The sequence below is a fragment of the Aythya fuligula genome, chromosome Z (genome assembly GCF_009819795.1).
Source record: "Aythya fuligula isolate bAytFul2 chromosome Z, bAytFul2.pri, whole genome shotgun sequence".
NCBI classification, from domain to species: domain Eukaryota; kingdom Metazoa; phylum Chordata; class Aves; order Anseriformes; family Anatidae; genus Aythya; species Aythya fuligula.
In genome coordinates, this window is record NC_045593.1 from 14,926,676 (window position 1) to 14,952,465 (window position 25,790).

Below are 25,790 nucleotides of genomic sequence, written 5' to 3' on the forward strand. Positions count from 1 at the left end.
TGGTTTTCAGTATTTTGTACTGCTCCCTGAATTTGCATGGTGAGTGCCCATACGTGTAGCCTCTGTCATGGACCTGTTAGGTGTCAGAGGGAATGTGCAATGATGCTGAAGTGCTTGATTTGCCCAGCGGGCACTCAGCCAGCAAGATGACCAGGGTGCAGAGCAGTCACCAGTGCAGAGAGGGAGCAACAAATGGCTGAGGAAAGGAAGTCTAATCCAGCACCAGGGAAATGAGAGGCAGCATTCCCCTTCTTCTGTGCCCATCTCTCACTTGCCTCCCTCTACCCATGCAGAGTTAATGACAGTGAGAGCAGTATCCCCATATCTCAAACCCCACATCATCTTCATGAAATAAAAAACCCACTGCCACCATTTTCCCACTAAATGAGCTCTATCTTTTTTTGCATCCTTTTAGATCTATTTGTCCTTTCATAACTAGTCAAGTTTTCCCCAATGTGGTTTAGCCCATGCATAGTGGGATGGTGGTGGTGGCCACCAGGAGAACTGTCAGTTTACCCCCGGCAGCTCCCCTCCTCCAGCACCTCCAGTTTGATGCCAGAGCACTTCATGGCTGCCAGCATGCAATAACCAACTGTCCTCCTTCTCCCTGTTGACTCCATCTGGATGCAGTGAAGCCGTCTGTCTTCTTTGGGACACTGGTAAGGCATCAGGCAGGAGCACTGGGTCTGTGTCTCTAGGAATGAATGTGTTGGAGATTTAGCTGCAAACGTCATAACTGAAAACATTTTATACCGTGACAACATTTCAGAAACCAACAGGGAACAATGCTATTGCAGATTGATACCTTAGCTGAAGGGCCTATAGTGCATGCACTAGGTGATAGGGTATCAGGAGTAGAGTAAAAAGAAGTTTTAAATACCAGGTTTTGCAGCAGTGGCCTATACAGGAGCAGAAATGAACTATCTAACTATTTTTATCCACTGGTTTTCCCTGACCTTTATTCTAAACAAAAAGATATTAAGTTTACTTTCTGTTCCCAATTATCTTTGCACACAATGTTGCTGTGAAATGGAGTCTTAAGGTCCGTATTGTGTCAGCTCCTATTTCATTACAGCTCCCTTTATGAATGTTAAGCTACCTGCTGCTGGCCTGTGGTAAACTCAGTCCTGCCGGTTATTTCATTACCCATTTCTGATCTAATCAGATTCTGACTCTTTATATTCTTTCCCAGAAATTCCCTAGGCAGGAAACCAAGTTTCTGCCTTTCCTACTTTAAAACATGAAAAACATGCATTTTCCTCAGTTTAGCTGCTTTCATATGATACTGAAGTATTTTCTGCCTCTGTGTTGATACCAACTACTCATTCTCAGGAACATCAAAACTTCTTTTTCCTAAATGTTTGTGCATATTCATGGGAAAGAAGACTTTCGTGAAGACAGTGAGGAGGAGAGTCCAGTTCCAACCTCATGAGTACCCCAATGAAAGCTTATATAAAATACTCAATGTATTTTTTCTCCTGGTACTCTTGCTCACCATCATTTTTGCTTGCTGAACAGCACTTCTATGTGAGTCTTTGAAAAAAACAAACAACAAAACAAACAACAAAACCACTGAGGTAATGCTACAGGATCCAGCCTTAAGCCAATTTCACAGTGGGAACAGATCTAGACTTCTTACAGGTTCTGGAAGAAATAAAACCAATGCTTTTTTAAATTATAGCCACCTACCCAGGAGCCTGAAGTGCCTGGAGGCTCCACAACACTGTGCCCCTTGAGGGGCACACCTGGTCCTGACCACAGCTTCAGCCCCACAAGGAGCAATATTTTGTGCAGTACTTTTAAGCCACCTACTTCAAATCCTGTGCTGCATAAATAATTTTGCAAAATGGGGTTTTAAGATTGCTTCTCACTGCTGATTTTTTTTTTTTTTTTTTTTTTGTGAGCAGTCAAGGTGTGATAGAGATCGTGTTTGTCTCTGGAAGCAAGTGGAGGAATGAGCGTGGCTGCCACTCAGACTTTTCCTGGCAGGCATGTGATATGCGTGGAGCCAGCCAGCACCTCAGACATTTACAGGAAAACCCACTGCTCTTATCACCCAGTTACAAAGTAAATAGCCAAGTTGCACAACAGTGTTTATAAAATAATCCTTTTAGGAGTTTCACCAAACAGCTTAGCTAGTTCATTAAAACTCCTAATAAACACAGCTTTCATGTATGGGTATTTGCAATTTTTACCATTAAAAACCCATTAAGACTGATGGCCCCTGTCTTGCTAAGTAATTTTATTATTTAATTTTATAATCTAATTATATGGTATAGAGGGTGTGGCTCAGGTTTACTCCTGAAGCACAAAACGATGATTTTAGTAGCCTCACAGGGAATAGGTGATAAAATTGCTGATTACATCTCTGTGATTACAGATTAAGTTCCCTTAATCTTCAAGTTCCTTTTGTCGCTTACTAATGGAAAGTGGCAACACTACACCACTTGTGCCTAAGGGAAAAGGCACATACCCAGTTGTAACACATTAGCAGGGACATGGGACTGACCACACTTCCATACTCTTCTCACCATAAACTGGTGAAATAGACTGCAATGCCTGTAAATTCTCTCCTTAGAGCAGTGAAGGAGCCAGCATGTTTTATTTTCAGTGCCTAAGGGCTGGGATAAATGCCATCATTCAGAAGCCATACCTGGACAGTACTCCCAGTCATAGCAGGTGTCATAGCCGCAGGGCACTTTCTTCATGCTGTTTGTGGAGAGCTTTGCCCTTTCAATAGCCCAGCGTATGTTGGTATTACCAAGGCAAGGGCCAGCATGCAAGAAATGAAATGACTGCTCTCCAAGGCACATTTCAGCTGAATATTGACAGCTGGACTTTGTCACGTTCTGTTCAGAAACAGCATGTAGTACACAGATGTCTTCTGAGTAGTGGCTACCCCAAGAAAAAAGAAAAATTATTTTAGCAGGCTGTAGAACAAGTCCATGCTTCTAAACACTCCACCAGCATATGATGAAACACAGAAAAAACATGGCCAAGCTGGGTATCTGTCTAAAGACTTAAGGCTATCCCAGCTACTGCAGTATGTGGACCTTGGGAAGCCCCTGATACAGCATAGTGCTGTGAGGTGGGGAAGTTTTGATCCCATCCAAGAGATAGGAAGTGAAAGACATTCCTGCACAAGAAAACAGGAGTTGCTGTTGCCTCCTCAAGGCACGGGATACTTCCACAGACCCTGTGTTCTCAGCCTGATAGTAGCCCAGCTCATATTCAATACATGTTCTTCTTTCCATCTCCAGCCCCACATGACCTCCACTCTGGCCAGTCATTTACTAAAAATCCTCCAGGATAACCCTCTATTAACTTAAAGGCTCAAAGGTCTGTGCAGATTGTGTTCTGTGAGAGACAGTAAATCCAAGTTTTACGTGTTTTATATGATTTTGAAGTCTGAAATATGCAATGTATTTGGCAGCATGTTCATCTGAAAAGTGTGAATTTAAAGCACAAGGAGTAAGACCCATTACAGGGAGGTGATGACAGTGCCTAGGAAGTTGAAGGAAAAAAAAAGGAAGAAAAGAAAGAGTGGGAATTTCCAGTAGCAGGTGACAGTGGCAACAGAGTAAAAGGACACACCATGGTGTGACATTAGGTTAATGTCACTGTGCATTTATTTCACAGACCTATAAAGAGGGCTGTAATTTGAATATAGAGGCATAACTGGCTAGTATCTGAACAGAGACCAGTAACCTTGAGTTTGCTGTTGCCTTTTGCTACTTTTTGTTTTGTGCTCACAATGGACTCTGTCTGTCACTGGGGAAACGGTGACTTTTATATTTCTAATGAAAGCACTTAACTTACCCACAGTCCTCTTCTGGAGACATACAAACACACTCAGATCCAACCTGTTTTTGACCTGGATCGCAAAACCCTCTAATCTTAGTTTGTTCGTCTGAAACAAGGGAGAATTCTTGTAACTAGCAGCAAAGTGAAACAAAGCTCTTTGCAAGAATCGCTGCAAAAACTTGAACAAGATGTTTCAACAGAATGAATTCTCCTACTTTACTTTCACAAAGCCATGTTAATACAACTGTTTTTTTTTTTTTTTTTTCCAATAATAGTGTCAACATCTCAGCTTCATGATTAAAGTGTACAGTACACTGCAAATAACAATTCAGTGTTGTAATAATTTAGTGTTATTTTGAAAAAAAGTAAAAGCAAAATTAACGAAGAGTTGCTATACTTTAAAAAAAACAGCCAGTTACTTCCTAGTTCTAGCTAGCTATAATAAACCATGCTGTGGATAATGCATTTGCAGAGATACTAACCTTTTTCACATGTAATATGTCTCAAAACAGGTGGGATCCACGACAGGTCTTTTCCACAAGTGTACTGTTGTTGACCAGTGACTATAAACCCAGCTTGGCAGCTTAGCCTCATGGTTTCACCAATGTCATAGTGTTGCTTAAATGGGGAAATTGTGACACTGTCAGATATTGGTGGCCTGAGGCATAATGCGGCTGTAATAAACAGGAAAAAAAAATCTTGTTGTTTTCATGGTGTAGGGATGTTTACAGCAAGTCATAATGCCTCAGTTGAAGAGCCATGAAGGCACTCACAATAACACTTAACAGCTGACTGACATTCCAAACTAATATTTATCATAATTAAGTCTAGAAAATTTCAGTGCACTGTCATGTCAGTGTATTTTGTAAAAATACTTTTCAATCAATAACTGAATAATTACAATGAATTTCTAATATATGCCAGTAAGAGTAATTTAATTTTAAAGTTTGTTAAAAATAAGGCTGACATTTACAGCATTTTTTTTTCTTTTTTTTTAATAAATGAAGTTATAAACAAAATAATTAAAATGAATGGCATTAGAAAACTCATAAGTATATTCAGGGAAATTATTTTGATAAAATGAACACTAAATAATCAAATTACACTGAGTTCCAGCAAGCTGTTGGAACCTCTCCATTTAACAAGATCAGCTCAGTTCTGACCCATAACTGTTGACTGGACTGTAAATACTTCAAGGCCTTGATTTATTGTGGGGATTTTAAAGGCAGTGTAAAGGTGATTTAGAAACATCATCCATGTAATATAAAAAGTGATAGTAAGGTTCCTTCAAGAACACTTTCTTCAGCATAACTGTCAAACTTAAAGATTATCTATGAAAGTCTGGAAACAGGAGATGAGTCCTCTCAAAGATACTTAAATCTAGATGAGAGAAGGACCTTGCAACATCTGAGTGTTTTCTGAAGCAGTTAATGTTGCAATATTCTTACAAGGCACATAACAGCAACACTTTTGAATTGAAGAGGAATGATGTAGTGACTCAGCAGGTTTTTGCCAAGTCTAGTGTGAATGATTAAAATACCTTCTTAAAATGCTACCTCTTCAGATATCATTACAGATTCTCTTGTTAAAACAAATGTTGTATATATTTCTTCCACCTGTTTTGTTGCAGGGACAAGTTACTTTTCTATTTCTTACGTTGGCATTCAACTACTTGTTGTGTCCAGGTTTGATCAGGCAGACACCGAAGGAACTGATAGCCACTGAGAACATGACCACTCACACAGGCAATTTCAGCTTCTTCCCCAACATCATACAGGTTCTTTTCATTCTACCAGAACAAACAAACAAAGTAAAAAGCCCACAGTATTTAAAAATTAAAAAAAAAAAAAATATAATCTGCAGTAATAAAAATAGACATTGCCAAAAGAAACAATGACAATATGTGCTTGCTTTTCCTTCTCTGAAACAGGAGGCATCCATTCACCTAAAGAATGTTTGTCTGGCTACACTAATTAATGCCATGGTTACAAAAGAAGTATTCTTAGTATTCACTGTTTGAAATGGATTTCACGTTGCCTTTGGTTCAGTTGATAGTGGACCCTGGTGAACTGCAGTCCCACAACACAGCATGTATACAACATGCTCACTAGCACACTATGTAAAAAAAAAACAAAACAAAAACAAAACAAAACAAACAAACAAAAAACAAACAACTAACTAACTAAGTAAAACTATAATAAATTAAATTAAATTAAAACTGTAAAATTTGACAGCTCTGCAACTACTGCATTTTCCTTCCATCTTTTATTCTCACCCTTATAAATCCATTTTCTGGTGGGTCTGGCCTGGAGCATCCAGACTCAGGTTCACCAGTTATGATATCCTCTTCTCTTCTTGCCTCATCATCATTAATACAGGGAGCCCCTCTAAAAAGTAAAAAAATGCTGTTAAGAATACATTTTAAGCAGTCACCTAGAAAAAATGGCAGAATGTCAGAAGCTTTGGACAGGAATGCTCAGAGTATTTTCCCTGTAAAAACAACAGCAACTACAGAGCAGATAGCATGGTCATAACCCAACTGGTGCTATCAGACAATGGTTAAAGGAGGCTGGTTTCTATCAGTGTAGAGCTGTAAAGCTTGGTGTCTGAGATGAGTAAAAAAGAATCACACAGTCCATTGCTTTTCATCCTCTCCTGTCTGCTCCAGAATCTCCTCTGTAGTCATTACAGCAAGGATGATGAAAAACCTGACTCATTTTCTCATTCTGCCTTTTTTTTTAAATTTTTTTCCAAGAGAGAAAATGAACCCGTACAAAGTCTTGTTCTTGAAGAGGTAAGAAATACAGCAACTTTTGAGGCTAGAGTTATGATTTCAAGTAGAGAACTTGCAAAACTGGTATATCGGGCACAATCAAAGCAGGAATATGAAAAATTTGGTAGTTTCAGTGGAATTCTCTGAGGCATTGAGCTCAGACCTAAACTTCTAAGAGAAGAGAATGTGGTATTTAAAAAAACAAAAACAAAAAACAAAAAAACTGCAAACTCCCATGAGTGGAAGTAGATGAATTCTCAATGACTTTGGACAGGAAGTCATACAAAATAGCTTAAGAGAGCTACAGTCATACTTTAGTATGTAACCGATCAGCCATTTTCTATGAATAAACAATGAATAAATCCAAACCTGAAGCAAACTGTAATGATTTTCAAATATTTCCTTCTCTCAGCTCCTCCCACAGATGTTCACACAGGAGATCTGCCTGTCTCCTTTCTCCCTAGTAGTCACAAAATTGCCCTGGAGGGCTCTGTAACTCTGCCTTACGACTACAGAGGTCTTTTGATCTACCATCTCCTTACTTGTCCATGAACACAGAGACATGACAGTCCTCCTCTTCTTCCTGTTCACCCTTGCAGGGCTTTCCACCATTCATCGGGGATGGGTTATTACACTCCCGGGTCCTTCTTCTCTTGAAGGAAGTGTCACATGGGCTCCATTCAGACCAGCAACTCCAGCGGCCATCTACAGCATCTGCAAGAAATAAAAGAAAATCCCGTCTTTTGATAAATCTGTATCATACTTAGTTCACATATGAGGGTAAATTCATGATAGCCATTTCCAGGGGACTCAGCTAAATTCCAGGTGTTTCATAAGAGCCTAAAACACACCTTCCCTTTCAGTTTTGTTTGCAAATCACATTTAAACCCAGAAGCAGCTTATTTTCTACTTCTATTGCACACAGAGATATTTGAGTTTTCATGGTACCAACTACCATTTCAGATAACCCATGAAATGATGAGCTATCAAATTAGATATGAGTTCTAACACCAAGTCTAAACCCCAAGTCTACCTCCCACACAAGCTAAATTAAAACACTACTGTCTTTTTTTACCCACCAGGGTATTTTGTCTGTGCCATCATGAAGGATTATATAAGGATTTTTATTTACACATTATATCTTTTCTGCATAATATATATTATCTACATTCATATCTATAACTGCATACCTTAAATTGTTCTTTTCTTTCTGAGGTCTATAGTTGCCTGTATCACTTTCTTTTCCTTCTGTCCTCTTTTGGTTCTGTATTACAATAATAATAATAACAGTAACAATAGTAATAATAATATACTGAAAGTCTCTTCTTTTTTCTATATGCATGCCATTAGTGTCAAAATCATTCAAAAACTGCTTTTGTGTGAAATTGTTCTTTATTATTTTTGAGAATAATGATTATGATCCCTATCCTTAAGACATTTTAAACTGATTTTTCCTCCCACACTGTAATAAAAAAATCTTATATCCATCAGCTATTTTGTCTTAAGCATAATAGGCTATAGGAAAACTAACGAATGAGTTTATTAATGTGTCCATCAATTATCTTTGATCTCATTTTCAGTCTTATTGCTAAACAACTAATTTCCTATTATCTTATTAATGTAGCTAAGGAATATTTTAACATGTCTTGCAATTTCTTCGATGAGCTCTGCCTATTCATTATGATTTTTTTTTTTTCTATTTTTAATCCTCCCTATATTTTTATACTTTCTGACCATCACCATAGGATAAGAAGTGCCATGGATTTAGTAAGGAAAGGTTATATCAGATTTATCTTTGACAAAATAGCCAAGGGATTTTCAGGTAAAAGGTATGATGGGAATTTATGATATCATGTGTGTTTTGGAAAAATATGATAAGGATAAAAAAAGTTAACAACATCAAAGACCTGTCACAGAGTGCAGCTGTGACCAGTTCTTCCCCCACCTGGCTGATGCTTCCCTGGCCAAAGACTTCCTGGAGTTTTAGAGGGAAAATGAACAAACCAATGCTTATCCTAATATCTTGCTAAACTCCAGCTGTCTTCTGTGTGTGCTATCCAACAGATAACATCACTGAGGTTTTAGGTTGTCATGTCCTGCCTACAGAGTCTGAGAACCATGAAAAGAGCAGCCCAGAGAGAAGCAGGACAGGCTGTTTTAGGGTGAATCCTTCAACATTTCTGCAATGGTCTCAGCTCTGGTGGCAAGAGCTTCTCAGTTATTCTAAATTCAGGCCTACATAACATTGTATTAAGAAAAATAATTTTTGATAGGCATTGGAAACATGATTTTGAAATAACAAGGGACAGAAAGGTTCAGGTATTAGATGGCAATTGCATGAAACACTTATATGCTACATTTGAGTTGTTTATCAATAGATGCATTTATTATTTTGCAAATAATTGCATGTATAAATTTATAAACACATTTCTAAAATCATTCAGGTTTTGATCACCTCCCTGGTCCTGCTGGCTGCACTATTCCTGATCCAAGTCAGGATGCCATGGGCCTTTTTGGCCACCTGGGCACACTGCTGGCTCATGTTCAGGTGAACATCAACCAATACCCCCAGAGCCTTTTCCTCTGCACAGCTTTCCAGCCACTCTGCCCCAAGCCTGTAACGTTGCACGGGGTTGTTGTGACCAAAGTGCATAACCCAGCACTTAGCCATGTGAACCTCATCCCACTGGCCTCTGCCCATTGATCCAACCTGTCCAGGTTCCTCTGCAGGGCCTTCCTGCCCCCTGGCAGATCAACACTACCCCCCAGTTTGGAGTTGTCTGCAAACTTACTGAGAGTGCACTCGATTCCCTCGCCCAAATCATCAATAAAGGTATTAAAGAGGATGGGCCCCAACACTGGTCCCTGGGGAACACCACCGGTGACCAGCTGGATCCAGCCAGCCAGCTGGATTTCACTTCATTCACCACCTCTCTCTGGGCCTGGCCAGACACGTATCAATGGCAGTATCTCTCCACACACCTGAATCATAACCCGGAGCACGGATCTCACAGTTCTTGCCGTAGGTGCCAGCCTGGCACACACAGAGGCACTCCGTCCCAGAAAGCACGGGCTTGCCGTTGTTGGGGCATGGGGCACACTGGCACGGGTCAAACCTGGCTGCATAGTCCCTCAGGGCTCTCCTGAGGTTGTGGCGCCTGGTCACGGCACACGGCACATTCTTCACCAGGTCCACAATGGATGACACCTGTAAAACAGCTAGCCAGTTAGCATTTACCTTCAGTTTAGCTATGTGCCATACCTTGTCATACATTTCCTTTGTCATACATGACAAAGGAAAGCACACACTATTTTTTATATCATGCCCAGAAGTGTGTGAACATATAATTCATATCACACACAGCATCATCCTGATTTAAAAGGCAGGAAACATCTGCATATCTCTTTGAAAAATCAGTGTTTTTCTTACCTCAAAGTCAATCACTATGGGATTGTCCTTTGTTGATTCCAGCCATGTTGTGAAGACTGGGTGCCCTGGAAAAGATCCCTTTTTCTCCCAGGCCAGAGCTGCAGCAAATTCTGACCTGCCACCTTTGACCAGAGAGATCGACTGTTCAGCTGACTGCAGAATGGAACCTGAAAGGAGATTTCAGCACAGAACTGTCAGAAAAAGGCTTTCAGAGAAAGTGGATGTAACATCAACATTACAACAAAAAGTGTTAGAAAGGATAGAAAGGAATATATTGTCTTTAATTTTACAAAGTTATCCTTGGAAGAAAGGAGTCTAAACTCATAAAAATCCTTGTTCTGTTCAGTGGTGTGTCATATTTTGCCAGAGAAGGATGTGCAAGACTCTCACCACAGAGATATAACCATACAGAAGACTTGTGTAAATTGCATGGGATACAGCAGGCTTCTCTAGGCAGGCTCTTTAGTCCCAGAAGTAAATGTCTGGGTAACTGGATTGATCATAGAAAGAGTGCAAAAACTGTGGAGGTTAGGAAATCCTTTTTAGTGATGCAGAATGTGACTCTTTCCATTCTTGCAGAAATTGCACCAGCTGTCTGCAGTTTGAGACACATTCCCACATCTAGGTGTCTGCCTTGCATGAGGAAGGTGGGAGGGGAAGGGCAAGGAACATTATTATTGCCCAACTATCTCCGCAACCCTGAACAACCCCTAGAGAAGATCAGGGACTTGGCTGCGATCATGTTTCTAGTTGTGCCCACTTCCCACTTTGGCACACCTGGCTCTGGGGCCATGGGGAATGTTTGTCAGATCCCTCTCATGGGAGATGTTTGTCAGATCCATGACTGCTGGGAAGAGCCAGTGACACTGGATCTCAAGTGACAGTGCTCCAGAGCAGAGGATGAGCACTCCTACATCATAATTTCTTTTGCTAGCAAGATGTTTCTGATGCTTGCTTCAGGAAAACAGTGAAACACTGGTTTCTCTGACAGTTGTAGAAGAGCATTGCTAATTCAAAGCTGGGAGGTCACCTGGGGTGCCTTGTTGAGGGGGGTGGTATCTCTCAAAGTAACTAACAGGATAACAGCCCTGTTATCAGCACAGTCACCTTCATGTTTCACAGTCATCTTGTTTGTGATGCATCTGTTACTGACTTTCTTCTTCTTTATGAAGAGCACACGCCACGATGTTTCTGTTCGGATACAGTCCATTGATTCATCCTCTGACAGACCTAGAAATACCAGAGCAGCAGCTGTATGACCCTAACTGTGTTACATGACCACATCATGCCCTAAGTCTCACCATCAAGTTGAGTCACCACAGGTCTCCCTGCTCACTAGTTTCTTTCTGACTTCTGTTCTTCACTCAAGCTCCTCATGCACCACTGACCCCACTGCCAGTGGCTCTTCTGCTCCTCATCTCCCTAGTCCCATCAGGCCATGTTCACCCTCTTCCAAAGTCCTTCTCCCATTCCTGTCTGGGTATTTCTCCCATGTCACCTCTTTTGTGGTATCTGACACTCCTTCTTGCTACTGGTACACTGCAGAACAATCCTTTGTTGTTCACAGCCCAACCACACTCTCCCAAGGTGCTGCTTTGCAGAAGTTAGAGGTGGTGGGAACAACAAACCTTTCTCTGAGGTCGTGGCAAAAGGCTGTCCCTGTTCCTGCAGCACTTTGGGCATAGGGCACTAATCGGTCATCACTGCTGCAGGTGCCCACTTCCTAGGTGCAAACAACATTGCACTGAGTTATACCACATCATTCAGGTATCCTCCTGTATCTATACAAGTTACAGTGATGGTGTTAGGTTTCACAGCTTTTAACCTTAGATTTCCACTTCTATAGTGTTGTTTTTTCATTTTGACATGGGAACAGTTTCAGACTCATTTTTAATCAATATCTATAGCTTTAATGACTGCAGCTCAGAAAATAGTACTTATGTCTCTTGGACCTCTGTCCCACACTGGGGTATGTTGGAATATCTCTTCCTAGTGTCACAGGACCTTGATCTGAAGGTCTTAAGAGGCGTCCCTGAACACAGTGATGTTTACCGAGGAAGGAAAATCTTGGACTTTTCAAAATAAAACATGGAAAAAATTTTCTTGCCTTATATTTGGGCAGAGTGGATAATTCCTGTGTCTGTGAAAGCCTAAAGGATTTTTGTTGAGTTTGCTATGTGGTGTAAGTCCTAAAACCAAACAGTGATAAGAAAAGCTGGCAAACATATATCACTGTATTTTCTTGTTGAGGATTACATACCTGAGTTCTTCAATTCATCTGAACTGTACTGGTAAAGAATGTCATAGGAACCACCCATCTTCCCAGCGGTGTAGTAATGAGTGCCAAAGTCATCAAATATTCTGCTGTATAAAGCATAGTTGTACTCCAGGGGCAGGTGGTTAAGTGCTTTTAGAAAGACATCTGAAAGCTGCAGATCTGACTCTTTCATTGTGAAGCTTGCAACAGAGATGACTTTATGGACTCTAACAAAGTTGGAATTCTAGAAATAAAAACAAACAAACAAACAAAAAAGGAGAGTCTTAATAGGCAGTTAACTGCAGAAAGTAGAGTGGCCAAGAGTATGTCCTGAACTGCACTGAAAGAATTATTTCATCCTGTCTGTTGTGCTGCTTTAACCATGAGTAAATGAACACAAGCTAGCCATAGAGTTCCCAAGAGCCCTGTGAAGTTCTTGAAGACAATGCTCATTACTGCTTTACAGTGTGGGAGTATACATAAGAATTCTTAAGCACTAGAAAACATAACTTTCCAACATAAGAATTCCTAAGCACTAGAAAAACAGTAAAATGATTCCTGCTGTAACAAATAAACCTGAAATTGGTAAGACACCCATAAAGCTAGGAGGAAAGGCTGCAGTTTATAAACATCTGTGGGCTGTTTGAAACTAATCCTGAGTGGGTATTTTGTGTAGTGCCTCACTGCCATGAAATCTCAGACACTATTTATCAGTCTGATAAAACTACAACCACAGGAATAAAGATCTCGTTCAGTTTAAGTGTCAGGCTGTTAATAGGCAAGGGCTGGAGAATGATATGAGAAGAAAAAAAAGCAAAAGCAAAAGTTCAGAAACTGGAAATGTCACCTCTTACATTGAGCAATCTCATGTTTAGAGACAGCTAATTCCTTTTTTTTTTTTTTTTTCCAATGCTAGAAGTTGTTAATGTGGGAGTTTAACTAAAAAGAGAGGAGAGAAATAGAATACTGAATGAAGAAATTTATAAAGTGGCAAAGAGAACCAATAATAATAATAATAATAATAATAATAATAAAAAGCTGGAGCAAAGAGATCAAGAGCAAAAGGAGTGATGGGAAACTGGAGCAAATGAGTAACACAGATAGAAAAAATCATTATAAAAAAATGATACATGGGTTCTTCTGCTGAATTTTGCTTCTGGTACATTTTTTCTGCTCCCTTTCAGTCTTCAAGCTCACTTGGCTTAGAAGACACAAGGCTGCATCTAAACAGCGAGTTTATCCAGCCAGGACTCATCAACAAAACACATGAACTGGAGCTCAGCTCTCAGCTATGCACACCTCTACACTATTCGTTTCAGTGATCTCATTTGCACACTGGAAGATAAGCTAAGGGTGCTCAGCTTTCTGCTGCATGAATGGAAGAAATAGGGTATGTAACAGTTTCCAGACTGTACTCAGCTCCTAAAATACCTTGTGGTAATGCCATTTATAGGAAAAGGACTTCCTTTGGGTTCTGGTCCTGAATTTTCAGCCGTGGTGGCTAACATTTCAGTTATGCACAAAATTACAGGCCATTTTGGCAAATACTGAGTCTAAATGCTCAGTTGGATAAGATGCTTCCACATACCAAATGAGAATTTTTGCTTAGTGTACATCTCACATTTACATTTTCTGCTACTAAAAGTATCTTAAGTGCTTTTCTTACTAGCAATTCACCTTATTCCATGATTTCTGTATTAAATCGCTGAGACTTGAACAAACTTGGAAGCTATTATAGAAGAAATTCAGGAAACTGGATTTCAAAGTCTTCAGTTATTTCTGGGCACACATCTAAACATACTGGTACCCCCTGGTGTCTGTGGCTATCTTGACCCATTAATACCAGCTATTAATACAAACTATAGTGCTGTATAATTCCCAGAGATGTTCAGCCAAAAGAAATGATCAAAATCAAGTGTAAACACTCAGATAGTTAATTTATTCTATAAAAACTACTCCAATTAAAAAAAAAAAAAAAAAGCAGCCAAACACAAGCTGAGATGGGCTGATGTTGAAACTGGTAGTTTTAATTAATTGGACAATTTCTAACAAAGTAGAGTTTCACCAGAATATACTGGCTAATTAAGTGATGTTTAATTCCAAGCATTTTAAGCACAGCTGCCATGGAATTATGCCCATCCATGATGCCTGACATCTCCAAGGATAGGGAAGACTTCGCACCTTTCAGCCCTCAGTTTTTGAATTGTGGTTCAAGCCATCAAACTCAATTAACTGCAGCCAAGAATACTAGGAACTTGAGCTAAGGGGATGGGCACAAAGCCTGGTTCAAGGCCCATGTGACTTTGACTGACTGCAGAGCACATGCTATCAGGCAGGTGCTGATGTTCCAGTTTCTGAACTCTCTTCCCAATCTTGAAGCAACATGGAGTTCAACAAATTAGACAGCATAGGAATTTGGTAACAAAAAAAGTGAAGAAAACAATGTATAAAAATAACAGCATACAGCAGGAAGGGCAAGATTAATAAAGTAGTTCATAGTGAAGCATGTAATATAATGTTCCAGCCTCACCGTAAGGGTCTTTCTGTATGGTAGGAAGTAGAGAAGAGTGGGAGCTGTTCACCTGGGCTCCCTCCACAGCTCCATTAAGACACTATTCAGTGAACACACATTCATGTAGAAATCCACACAGTTTCTCTTCATTGATACAAAAGGCAGGAAACTATCTGAGAGGCAGATCTCTGTAGAACTGCTGTTGTCTACAGATATGCAAGATGAACCACCCTAGATGGTTACCTTAACATAAGCAGAAGACCTCAGAGAGATCATGACAAAGTGGCATACTGGAGGACCTAAAGGTCAGGTTAGCAAAAGAATTATGGCAAACAAATATAAACTTTAAAGCATTGTTTTCATATTTCATCTATTCTAACAGGGAAAAGTTCAAGACCTTTCAAGTCACTTGAGCTTGAGATCCTGGGATGGTTATGTGAAGCCCATGTGCACACAGTTTAAAATATAGGTCTAAATTCATGGCAAGGTCTGAACTCTTGCCATGGACATACTAAGGTGGGATTTTAACCTGTTACATCTAGAGCCAACAGCTCTAAGATATCAGATACGTGGGTTTCTGAAATTGCAATGGTCAAAACCAATGTAAGTCCAAGAAACCTTCCTCATGACAGTTTTATTCAAAGGAACATCTGATAATTTCTGAATTAATCTAGTTCTGATGGGTTCTTCAATAAGAAGACACTACTCTACCAAAATAAACTTACCAATTCTATAAAAGAGCAGCCTGATCTGTATATACGTATCTACATGGGAATGAAAGCAAACAGGTTTCCAGTAGCCAGAACTTTAGTACAGATTAATTCAGACTAGAAATATTGAACTTTTTAAGCAGTCAGGTTACTTACTAATTAGGACAAGTTAGCAAGGTTCACAATAAAGTTTCTGTCATAGGAAGAAAATTTAGACTCGTATTTTTGTAAAAGACGCGTTCTAATTTTATTACAACTCTTGGGTTTCAACAAGCCTTAATTGTGGTCTGTTCTATGGCCTCTGCCAGGCAGAATTGTAAACAAAGCAATACTTGATCCTTTACTGACATTAAATTCTAGAAGTACGTGCATCTAATATGCCACAGTATTCCTCTGCACTAAAGGGGTAGAATTTTATGGGAGAGGGTTGTCTATTCCTAGAAACTTTTATCTTGGTATATTATTTCAGATATTATTTTTTGACCTATTTTGTTTTCTGACCTTCCTTATGTGTTATTCTAGCGGTTTTGTAAAATGTAATGCCAGTGCCTTGATAATGGACAGTGACCTTTGATAGCTCAGTTCTCCAAAACACGCAGGTGGAAACTCAAGGAAAGGAAGAAATTGAAGGCAACATTCAATTACCTTTTCTTGTGAGGCTTTTATGGCTTTCTTGAAGGAAGAGGATGATGTGACTTGAACCCGTTTCTTTCTTGAGAATAGTATTGGGATGCTAAATCCTTTTCGAGAATCATGAGCGGATGAACTACTTTGCTGATCATTGTCACTCAGCTGAGTTAAATCTTTGTAGAAATGTGATTTTACATCATCCTCTTCATTTGTTACCTGGAGATTCAGTAAAGCAAACTGGATTTGCCCAAATAACTTGAAACAAGCCAACCTATTAAACAATGAATTCTTGACATTTTCTGGAAGAAACAAGCCTGATGTTTTTTAGACTTGCCAATAAGCTAAAAGCTGTCCTTAAAGGAAAATACTACTACTACTACTACTAATAATAATAATAAATTGAGTTAATAGGTGAGATACATAAAGGATAAGTAGAATTATGTACATTACAAGAAAAAAAAAAAAAAAAAAAAAGCATGTATCACTTTCTTTCAAAAAAATTTTCACAAAATTCCCTAGCTCCCCTGATCTGAAGTTTAGGAATAATTTTCAACAAATATTTCATCACACTTTTCAAAGACTTTCAGAGCTACATATTACTTCGATACTAGGAGTAAGTCCCATTCCCATGGCTTTTATAATGTACATCACAAAGAACTTGGTGCCTTTTTTTTTTTGTTTCTTCTTCATTGTCTGCTAGAAGAATGAAAACATTTAATCCAGGGGGGAGTCTTAGAGCACACCTGCAGTGTGAGCACCCATATTGCACGATGAACTAGGGATAGCGGAAGGGGAGCAGGGGATGAACCTGCCAGATAAGCTTGGTAAGTCTCAGTGGTAATGTTGTGCAAAGCAGTATCACAAAGATGACTTCAGCATCAGTTCAGAAGTAACTAATTTCCCAAAACTTGGGCAAACCCCTCCCAGGATCTCCAGGTGTTAGAAGGATTCAAGTTTTTCCTTTTAGGCTCCCCCAACAGGGCTGCAAAGGACCCTGAGCACTGATGTTCATCCCCCTGATCCAGTTCTGTTCTCCAACAAGTCACATGCTTTTGCATGAAAATGCATCTGAGTTGAAAGCCTGATCCCGTGACCTTTCTATACCAAAGGCAGTTCTAAATGTTCAAAAATAGAGGTGCAAACCTAGTGAGAGTCACAAACACTGAACATTTTTGCTGATGGACATTAATAACAACATTAACCACACAACTTTAAGGAGGTGTGGGCAGATCTGGCTGCAGTGGACTTCAGTTTGCCTACAGCAGCCCATACAGCGCTGCGCTCTGCACCTGTAGCTAGAACAGCACTGGTATCACACCAGTGTTGTGTCTATTGCTGAGAAGACTCTCCTCAAAACCCCAGAGCCAGCAGGCTGGGGGTGGGCAAGAGGTGGGGAGGGGACATCACGAGGACAGATGACCTGAACGGACCAAGGGATATTTCATAGTGTGTGATGACACATTCAGCACTAAAAGCTGTAGAAAAATCAATAAAAGCTGGGAAAGGAGAAGAGTGGACTCTCGTTAAGAAAACATCTGTCCTCATGAACAACCACTATGTGTATTGAAACCCTGCTTCCTGGGACATAGTTGAACATCAAATAATTGTTTTCACTCTCTTTGCTTCCACATGGACTTTTCTTCTTCTTCCTTCTTTTTTTTTCTTCTTTTTTTTTTTCTTCTCTCTTTTTCCCTCTTTCTTTTCACTTTATTTAAATTATCCTTATCTCAACCCATGATTTATTTTTTTTTTCCATCATATTTTCCACCTTCTTTTGAGGAGGAGGAGTAAGAGAGCCATGTGGTAAAGTTTAATTGAACATCTGTGTGAAACCACCACAGCAAAAGAAGACTTGTTTTCTCAACTGAATATTTCTACATGTAGTAATTTTTCATCACTGAGCAAAACAGAAGAATAGCCAAACCCATTAAAGTTTCTGATGAAGAAAAAGAATGAAATGGATCTCCTTTGTTAAATTGCTTCTTTTAAACTAGTAATAAAATCTGACAGCAGTTGTGACAAACATTAGCAGTTCAGATTTCACACATTACTTGAGCCTTTTTTTGTGTCCTGCATATCTTACTTCTCAGCGCAGTAGCTACTTGCTTCAGAGAGCCTGTCATATGTATGCAGCCAGATGTTGTGCACTAACCACATTATTCATACTATTTTCTAAATAACAGTGTCTAAAAATCTAAAATATATTATTTAAAAATCAGATTCAGGGATTTTGGAAAAAATATAAGCCAGCACCTCTTTGTCCTTGGCTTTTCCTGCAAAACCCCTTCCCAGACCATGTGTTTCTTGTCTTTCTGCCTGCCAAATTTAGTATCTGCCTCCTCTTCTCACTGCTTGTTGGAAGGGTTGAAAGGGGAACAAGCAGGATGGAGGGGCTGAAATTGCTCAAGGAGGAGCTTGTCCCAAGGCTGCAGATGACTGAAAGGGAAGCTGCAGCTCGGAGAGCTGTTGGTACAAGAAGGACACAGCAGTGATGCTGAAATGAGTTTTGGACTTGATCAAACCTCTGGCTAGATTATGTCCAGGTTGGGATCAAGACCCTTGGTATCAAGTCACAACAGAGGCTTGTCATGAGAAGCAGGAGAAAAGCCTAAATCCATCACATTGAGTCAAATATCTGGCACAGTAGGTAAAAGCAGACCAGAAAGGCACAAGTAAGCCACCCAACACCATTCAATTCATCCCATTTTTACACATCACCAGAAGCATGTTCAGGCCCTACCACATTGAGAAATCTTGCCTTAAAACATGCAGTACTTCTTAAGACTTCAGCACTTAACTTGGACTACAATTGTGACAAGGGTGTTTCAGCTAGTATTTGTTGCTAGAAAGTACCTGAAAGCTGACACCCTTCAGGTTTGCAGGAATACGATATAATATCCTTGTCTCATTACGCTTCACAGTTCTGCATTCTCCTCCATAGAATGAATTGCCAAGGACTTCCCCTCGGCTCTCTCCTGACAGAATGTGAAATCTTAAAAACAAAAACAAACAAACAAAAACAACAATTAAGCAATGTCAGGAAGACATAAACTTGGATTGTTCATTGGAATACAGCTGTGTTGAAGATACTGTATGCTTGAATGAGAGAATATGAGTGTAAAGATAATGTTACTGTTTTGAAAGAAATTTATCTAAAAGAATTTCTAATTCACATTGATTTCACCTGAAAAAACACACATCCAGGCTATAGTAGCAATTCTGTTTTATAATTTCCAGTATTGCCTAACCTTCCAGATAACACCAATGTCAGTGTAAGACTTCCCTAGACAATTGCTTTTACTCAAATAAAGAGGTCAAAAATGGCCTAGAAAAATGAATAAGCAGTTCTCCATTTCTAGCACAAGTGATATTTCCAGAGTGCACTAAGTTCATTCAAAACCAGAAGACCTAGGACATGGTCCATGGCATCCCTGCCCATGGCAGGGGGTTGGAAATAGATGATCTTTAAGGTCTCTTCCAACCCAAGCCATTCTGTGATTCTTTGTTTAAGTGTCCAACTGCTTTTGTTAGTAGGCTGGAAGATATTACGGTTAGTGTTGTGAGAGGTGTGTCACACACAGTCACACATCTGCAGAGGAACATTCACATTTCTGAAGTTCTTTAACATAACTGAGCTGGAATTTGCCAACATGTGATGTTGCCGTTGCTGTGAGGGCAGGCAAGGTCCCTCAGACAGCAACGTTCTCTGATGGCTCCTCAGCAGCAGTGCAGAATAGGACTGACAAATGCAGCAGACAAATTCTAGCCTGACAGTTTGGTTGCATTCTTGTAATCTCTTGCTAGTTTTAATTTGAGACATTATGTGTTTGGAGATACTCTCACATGAGAATTTGGGTATTATCTAGTTTATGTAAATTACTCAGCAACAATTTCATGTTTATGAAAAGCAAAGCTGGCTTACCCATTGCCTATTAATTGCACGCTGGGGATGCTTTCAAACCTTCTGCCACACACTGTCTTTTTCCTCCCACAATTTCTTTCATCAGAGTTGTCCCCACAGTCATTTTCTCCATTGCATTCCAGTTTTTTTGCAATGCAGCGACCTGCATCAGAGAACAAACAGCAGCAATAATCCTTATGCGAAAATTCATTGCATCTGAATGCAAAGAATTTCAAAGAAAGGCAGTTTCTTTCCCTAGTAAAGGTGTAAGCTTGCAGCAGAAATTAACAGTAAAGCAGTATAAAGTCTAGATTACTACAATAAATGTAGTTGTTTCTATTCTACCAGTTTGACTTGCTTGAAGCCACAAGGCTTAGGTTAAGTTTTAGCAAAAGGTTATGAGGATAAAGTTATAGAACCTAGTCAGGTATACTTAAACCAAAGCAAGTAAGAAATACCAACATTTTGCAGTTTCAATAAAAATAGTGCAATTTTGGGTTCAGACAAACTGTATGGATATGTTTGTGTTGGAAAAAAAATGTGCAAAAAAAATATGTCATTGGAACAGTGATACTTTCTAGCTGCCATGATTGTGCTGACAACCCAAGCTAAAGATTGCACTACCGTGAATCATTCCCTTTAGCTACAGGAGAAACTGCAAACATAAGCTCCTACTAACAAATGTAAATCCTCAAATAAAGATTTCTCCCTTCCCCTTTCCCTGGAATTTGTGCAGGAAAATCATTTTATTATTTTTTTTTTCTTTTTTCTTTTTCCCCTCAAGTAGAGTTTATTTACTATTGAATAATGCAGCAGTTAATCTGTGAAGCCATCATTACCACTTTCACACTGGAATTTATTCTTGCAGTTGACCTCCACTATGTTGCAGATTTTCGCTGGAAAGCAGGGGCGGGAATCCACCAGTTGCTCAGAGCAGGCCTGACCCCCAAACTGAGATGGTCGCAAGAGTGTTCGAACACGAAACTGGATGGCAGAAGAAAATAAAACATTTTTGGAAGGCAGAAGAAATTAAACTTTTTTTTTTTTTTTTTTTTTTTTTTTTTAAATGTTTGAGCTCTTTTGTAGCTGATTTGCCCCTCAGGCAGAGCCACATGTCTCTGTGATGCTAAAACTTCGTTGAAATCAGAGACCTGGCGAAATTCATTGGTTGATTTTTCCCTTACATCCTACCACATCCTCATCCCAGGTAAGGCACGTAGGCACCTGAAATCCAATACATTGAGAGCCTCAATGGCAGAGCACAAATAATGAAACATTTGACAACATGAGCTACATCACAGCAGGAATGAAAAGTACAATTCCAGCACATTCAGTCAAGGAGGTATGGTAGGAAGTTGTGTATGAACAGGCTAGTGGAGTTTTTTTTCATGTTTTTATCACCTCTGTTGAAATAGAAATACCATGACAACAGCATGTATCCTTATCCCAAAACTAGCTGGTTTGGTCCCCACTCATGGGACCTCTTTTCTGGGGAGAACTGGACAGGACAGAAACTGTTCTTGAGTTTCTATAGTTTTTATATGGGAGCAAAATCTCAAGCTCATTTGGTTTTCTGTCCCCAAATTAGAACCCCACTTGCAGAATAATGATGCTGAAGGCTGCTAGAAAAATAATGCCAGATTTTCATTCCACTTCAGTGGCCTGCTAGTGAAACTGATCTGCATCTGACTGAACTGTTGTTTCCCTAAAAAAGGGTAGGATTTATTCCCCATTTGATAACCAGTTCCTTTTTTTCCCATTTGATAACCAGACTTAATTACTGTTTCTGTGGAAGGACCCTGAACTAATCAATGCAGAATGACCTTCAAGAAATAGCAGTAACTCAGTGACTATAAATGGAGGGTGCATGGAGCAGCACCAGACCATCTAAAAACAAGATAACCACTCCATGCACTCCATTTGGGATCTATAGCACTCATTATATTCTTTGTGTGCGCTTTAACCTCTTTACCCCTCCCATTCACTGGGAGCCTGCTTACACTAGTCTTCATACTCATCTTGAGGTCACATTCTCTATTCTGATGGCTGTTTATATTTATAAAGGTCAGAAGCAGTGATCTTTATAATTTGGATGAAAAAAACAGATTAGCTCATAAAAGCACTTTTTTTTTTTTTTTTTTAGAAAAAAAAAGCAACTAATACTTTGCGTCAATATTTAAAGTTAATAAAAATGAACAATTCTTTCTCATATGTGTAGGTAAGAAACTCTACAATTTAACAAGAGGATACTGATCACAAAAATCAGTTTGAATGAGAGCAATATGCATTTTCAACGCTTGCAGTTTAATTGCTGTTTCCCACCATTTCTACCCATTCTGTTCTCACTCTCCATCCTGACTGCAGGATGGGAACCCCACAGGGTGATCCACATCTCAAATCTAGAACTGCTTCTTCATGAGCACCCAACACCATGTCTTTCTTGTCCTGCACTGGCATCAAGGTAAGTATATACATGTATATGTGTAAAGATATACTTATGATACCTAACAGGCATTTTGTTATTGCTCTTCAGGTGTGGATTTCCGAAGCTTCAGAAGAGCTGTAGGCTATGTCTGCGCGAACACTCAAAGCTACTCTTATGGTAAACCTCAAGCTCAGATCCACCAGCCACATAACTACCCCAAACAAAATGTGCTCCACTCCCTATAATCTTATATTTGACAGGGCTTGGTTTCTTTAGGTGAAACCTACTTGAACCTGCCCTTTCACCCTTTCCCTCTCTGCCAGGGAAGATACACTTAATTCCTAACTCTACCATCAGGGAATAAACGCAGGCCCAGGGACTTGGTCACTGGAGCATTTTGTTCTATAGATATTAAGCACACCAGTTTTGTGTAGGCTAAAGGCTTGGAGAAATGGTACTCTGGATTTCTTGACAGCAATCTCAGACAGATCCTGACCATCAGTGTAAGATATAGCATTTCTAGCCAGTACTGGTTAGGATTTGCCAATTAACTCTTTTCAATGCATAATTTGATCCAGTTATTTTTCATCTTCAGAACATATAAAATGCTATGCTATTTTAAAGATCACATGATTTGGTCCTGCTTAAACAGACATGTAACCTTTATCTTAATTTATCCTTTATGTAGGAAACTCACTCATCTTTAATAATGACAATGGCACTTTTGAAGGAATTTCTCATGAATGGATTTACACTACTGAATTGCTCCTTTCTGTTTTAATTTACTTATTTTAACTTGTTCCTTCCAGCTCCTACTATTATAATTTATAACCAGTTGCCCATATTAACTTAAACTGTCATTTTGCAGATCAAATTTTCTTGAAGTTGAATATCTGAAAGAAAGAAGGTTCTTAGGTATAATTTATTGTAATTAGTCCACATAATGCATTTTCTACCTACTTGTTTTTTAATGCATGGGTCACATTCTGACCAAGGTCCAAAGTCTCCAAGTTGACAGTTGATAGGACATGTTTGCTGGTTACAAGCACGAGATTCCATCTTTGTGCACAACCGGTCACAGAAGTTTTGGTTATAATATTCATCCATTCTTATTTGCCTAAAAAATGTAATTGAAAGAGGAAGGAAACAGAATGTAGATGTTCTCAAACTGTGGATGAAGGCTGATAATGCTTTGAACCCAATAAAAACTTGAATGACAATAGGTAGTTGTGGAATGCTGATTGAAATAAAAAATTCAACAATGCCTTGAATATACAGAGCAGAAAATTTCACTTCATCCCATCAAGAGAATGGCAACAGAAAAAGCCAGGATTGAAGAAGGGATTTCCAGCAAGTGTAGAGTATACCCCTGTACTGCATCTAGTTTGGTGCTGCTGAACATTTAGTGGTCATTGCAAAATTGTTTGTACAAGGAGCAGCTTTCTGTAGGCTCGCCATGCTGGAGCTCTCTCCTCCCACAGCATTGCAGTGCACTGGACACCTGCCCTGTTTGTTCACAGGGTCTGGTTGCTCAATGCCCATTGCTGGCAAGGCCATCATAGGACCTGGCTGATCTTTCCTCACTATGCATCTTGGCAGAAGTAGGTACATTTGGAGGCCCTGTAGGATTCTACAGGCAGTTTTGTAATTTTTAAGCCTTGCAGTTAAAATCCACTAATCTGCTAAACATTTAGATAAAACAACTTTTCTTTCCCAACATATTACAGAAGCTGGAGCTTCAGGCACAGTCCATTCTCCCCCAAAGTGATTTATTTTATTTTATTTTTTTTTTTTAAGACAAGAAGTAGAACCATAAAACTAGTAAGACAATTTGGCCCTACCTGTGCCTTGTCTGTGTGCCATAATTGCAGGTTTTTGAACAGCTGGACCATGGCCCCCATGGGTAATGTTCACAGTAGCACCCTTGGCTGCTGCCAACCACCAGGCTCAGGAGGATCAGATGCAATAGCAAAGTCTTGTCCATAGTGGAGGTGTTCATCTACAGCACACGGACAGGTAACAAGAGCTCAGTAAGCTGTAGCACTCACAGCTATGCCTGTATCTTAGTGACATGCCTCTTCTGACTTGCAGGGTCTATAAATCATTTTCACAGTAAAAAGTTACTAAGCAGTGTACGAGGAATTTGGTGATAACACATGAGAAGGTATGAAATAAATTAGTGGTACGTGAAGAGACAAGATGTCAAAGGCTATTCATCAAGGGTTTTTCACTTATTGAATACAAATCACGACTGCATGGTAATTCTATTTAAGAAGTTGTTTATCAATCATATTGAATGTGACAAAGATCTGCTACTGCTCTTTTTTTTTTTTTTTTTTTTTTTTTTGAGTGTTCTCAAAAATATTTTCTAGGAATTCAAATAAAAGCATGAGACCATTTTTCCTACAGAGCATGTAAAACAACAGAAACTTAAAACTAACTAGCCCCAACCTATTGCCAATAAACAATTTGTTTTCATGTGTCTATGATCCCCCTTTGCCTAACTGCTTTGCTGCAGTGAATCCTTCCTTCATCTTTTTTATTGTTCTTAGTTTAGAATAGCCTGTCGAAACTGCAAACCATCACTTTTCAAACCTCATCCAGATTCTTCACCAACAGCTGAAGAGAGACCAGCTAGCCTATTTCTCACTCCAGTGGTCAATCAAAATTTATTTGAAGAGACAGAAGGTTATAGACAGTCTCTGGGAAGGAATAACATTTAGTAGACTTGGAAAATAGTTTTCCAGTCAAACCGTTTATTTGCTGAAAAATGCAAAAGCTTTTTCCCCTCATCCTGTTACTGAATCAATACCATATTTTATAGGATGTTACAGCAGAACATAATAACATTGTTTTGTCTCAAAACAAACAAACAAAAATAGAAATATAAAAACAAAATTATTTATTTTAAAGCAATATTCTAAAAGATTGCATTTTGAAAATGTTGAAAAGAAACATGCAGTCATTTTCTACTTTAGTGTTTCTTTTCTTTTCTTTTTTTTTTTTTTAACTGTGTAATACATGCTCTTATGGCTTTTATATCTTGCTAAGAAAAATAAATTTTGTGAAGTAAAGACATAGCTTCCTCCTTTAGTAAAGAAAGCCAGTAAAACTCCACGCAGCTGTAGCAGTGAGAACTCTGCACTTTTTATGCAGTCATTCAATTAAAAAGCTTCTCAGAGATTTAAGTATAATCAGCAGAGTATAATAGAACTGAATACAGAGAAATCAACAATCTTTCCAATGAACCAAGAGGAGAGCAGGTAGAAGATCTTTTTCCTTACCTGGGTTCCTGGCTCCTCACACCAACAGTGCCAACTTAGAAGAGAGATGAAGAAGCCCTACAAC

At 39.2% G+C, this 25,790-nt stretch overlaps 1 protein-coding gene across 1 annotated transcript; it reads right to left on the bottom strand.

Annotated features, from left to right (window-relative positions):
- Positions 1-394: 394 nt before the first annotated feature.
- Positions 395-25,790, bottom strand: C6 (complement C6). Its single transcript, XM_032206460.1, has 18 exons — positions 25,727-25,790; positions 24,284-24,441; positions 23,403-23,559; positions 20,857-21,001; positions 20,039-20,180; positions 18,970-19,108; positions 16,132-16,332; positions 12,268-12,508; positions 11,115-11,237; positions 10,008-10,174; positions 9,560-9,785; positions 7,120-7,291; positions 6,080-6,191; positions 5,461-5,593; positions 4,287-4,478; positions 3,820-3,910; positions 2,654-2,895; positions 395-694 (listed from the first exon to the last, which is right to left on the bottom strand). The coding sequence occupies exons 2-18, from the start codon at positions 24,439-24,441 to the stop codon at positions 513-515; spliced, it is 2,823 nt and encodes a 940-aa protein (XP_032062351.1). The 5' UTR covers positions 25,727-25,790; the 3' UTR covers positions 395-512.

Excerpts from the sequence above, each read along its gene's own strand:
- C6 (XM_032206460.1), bottom strand. The coding sequence starts at position 24,441 with ATGAACACCTCCACTATGGACAAGACTTTGCTATTGCATCTGATCCTC. Across the intron at positions 6,192-7,119 it reads GTCTCTGTGTTCATGGACAA|AGGGGCTCCCTGTATTAATG; the intron begins GTAAGGAGATGG and ends TTTACTTTTTAG. Across the intron at positions 5,594-6,079 it reads CAGAAAATGGATTTATAAGG|AATGAAAAGAACCTGTATGA; the intron begins GTGAGAATAAAA and ends TTGTTCTGGTAG.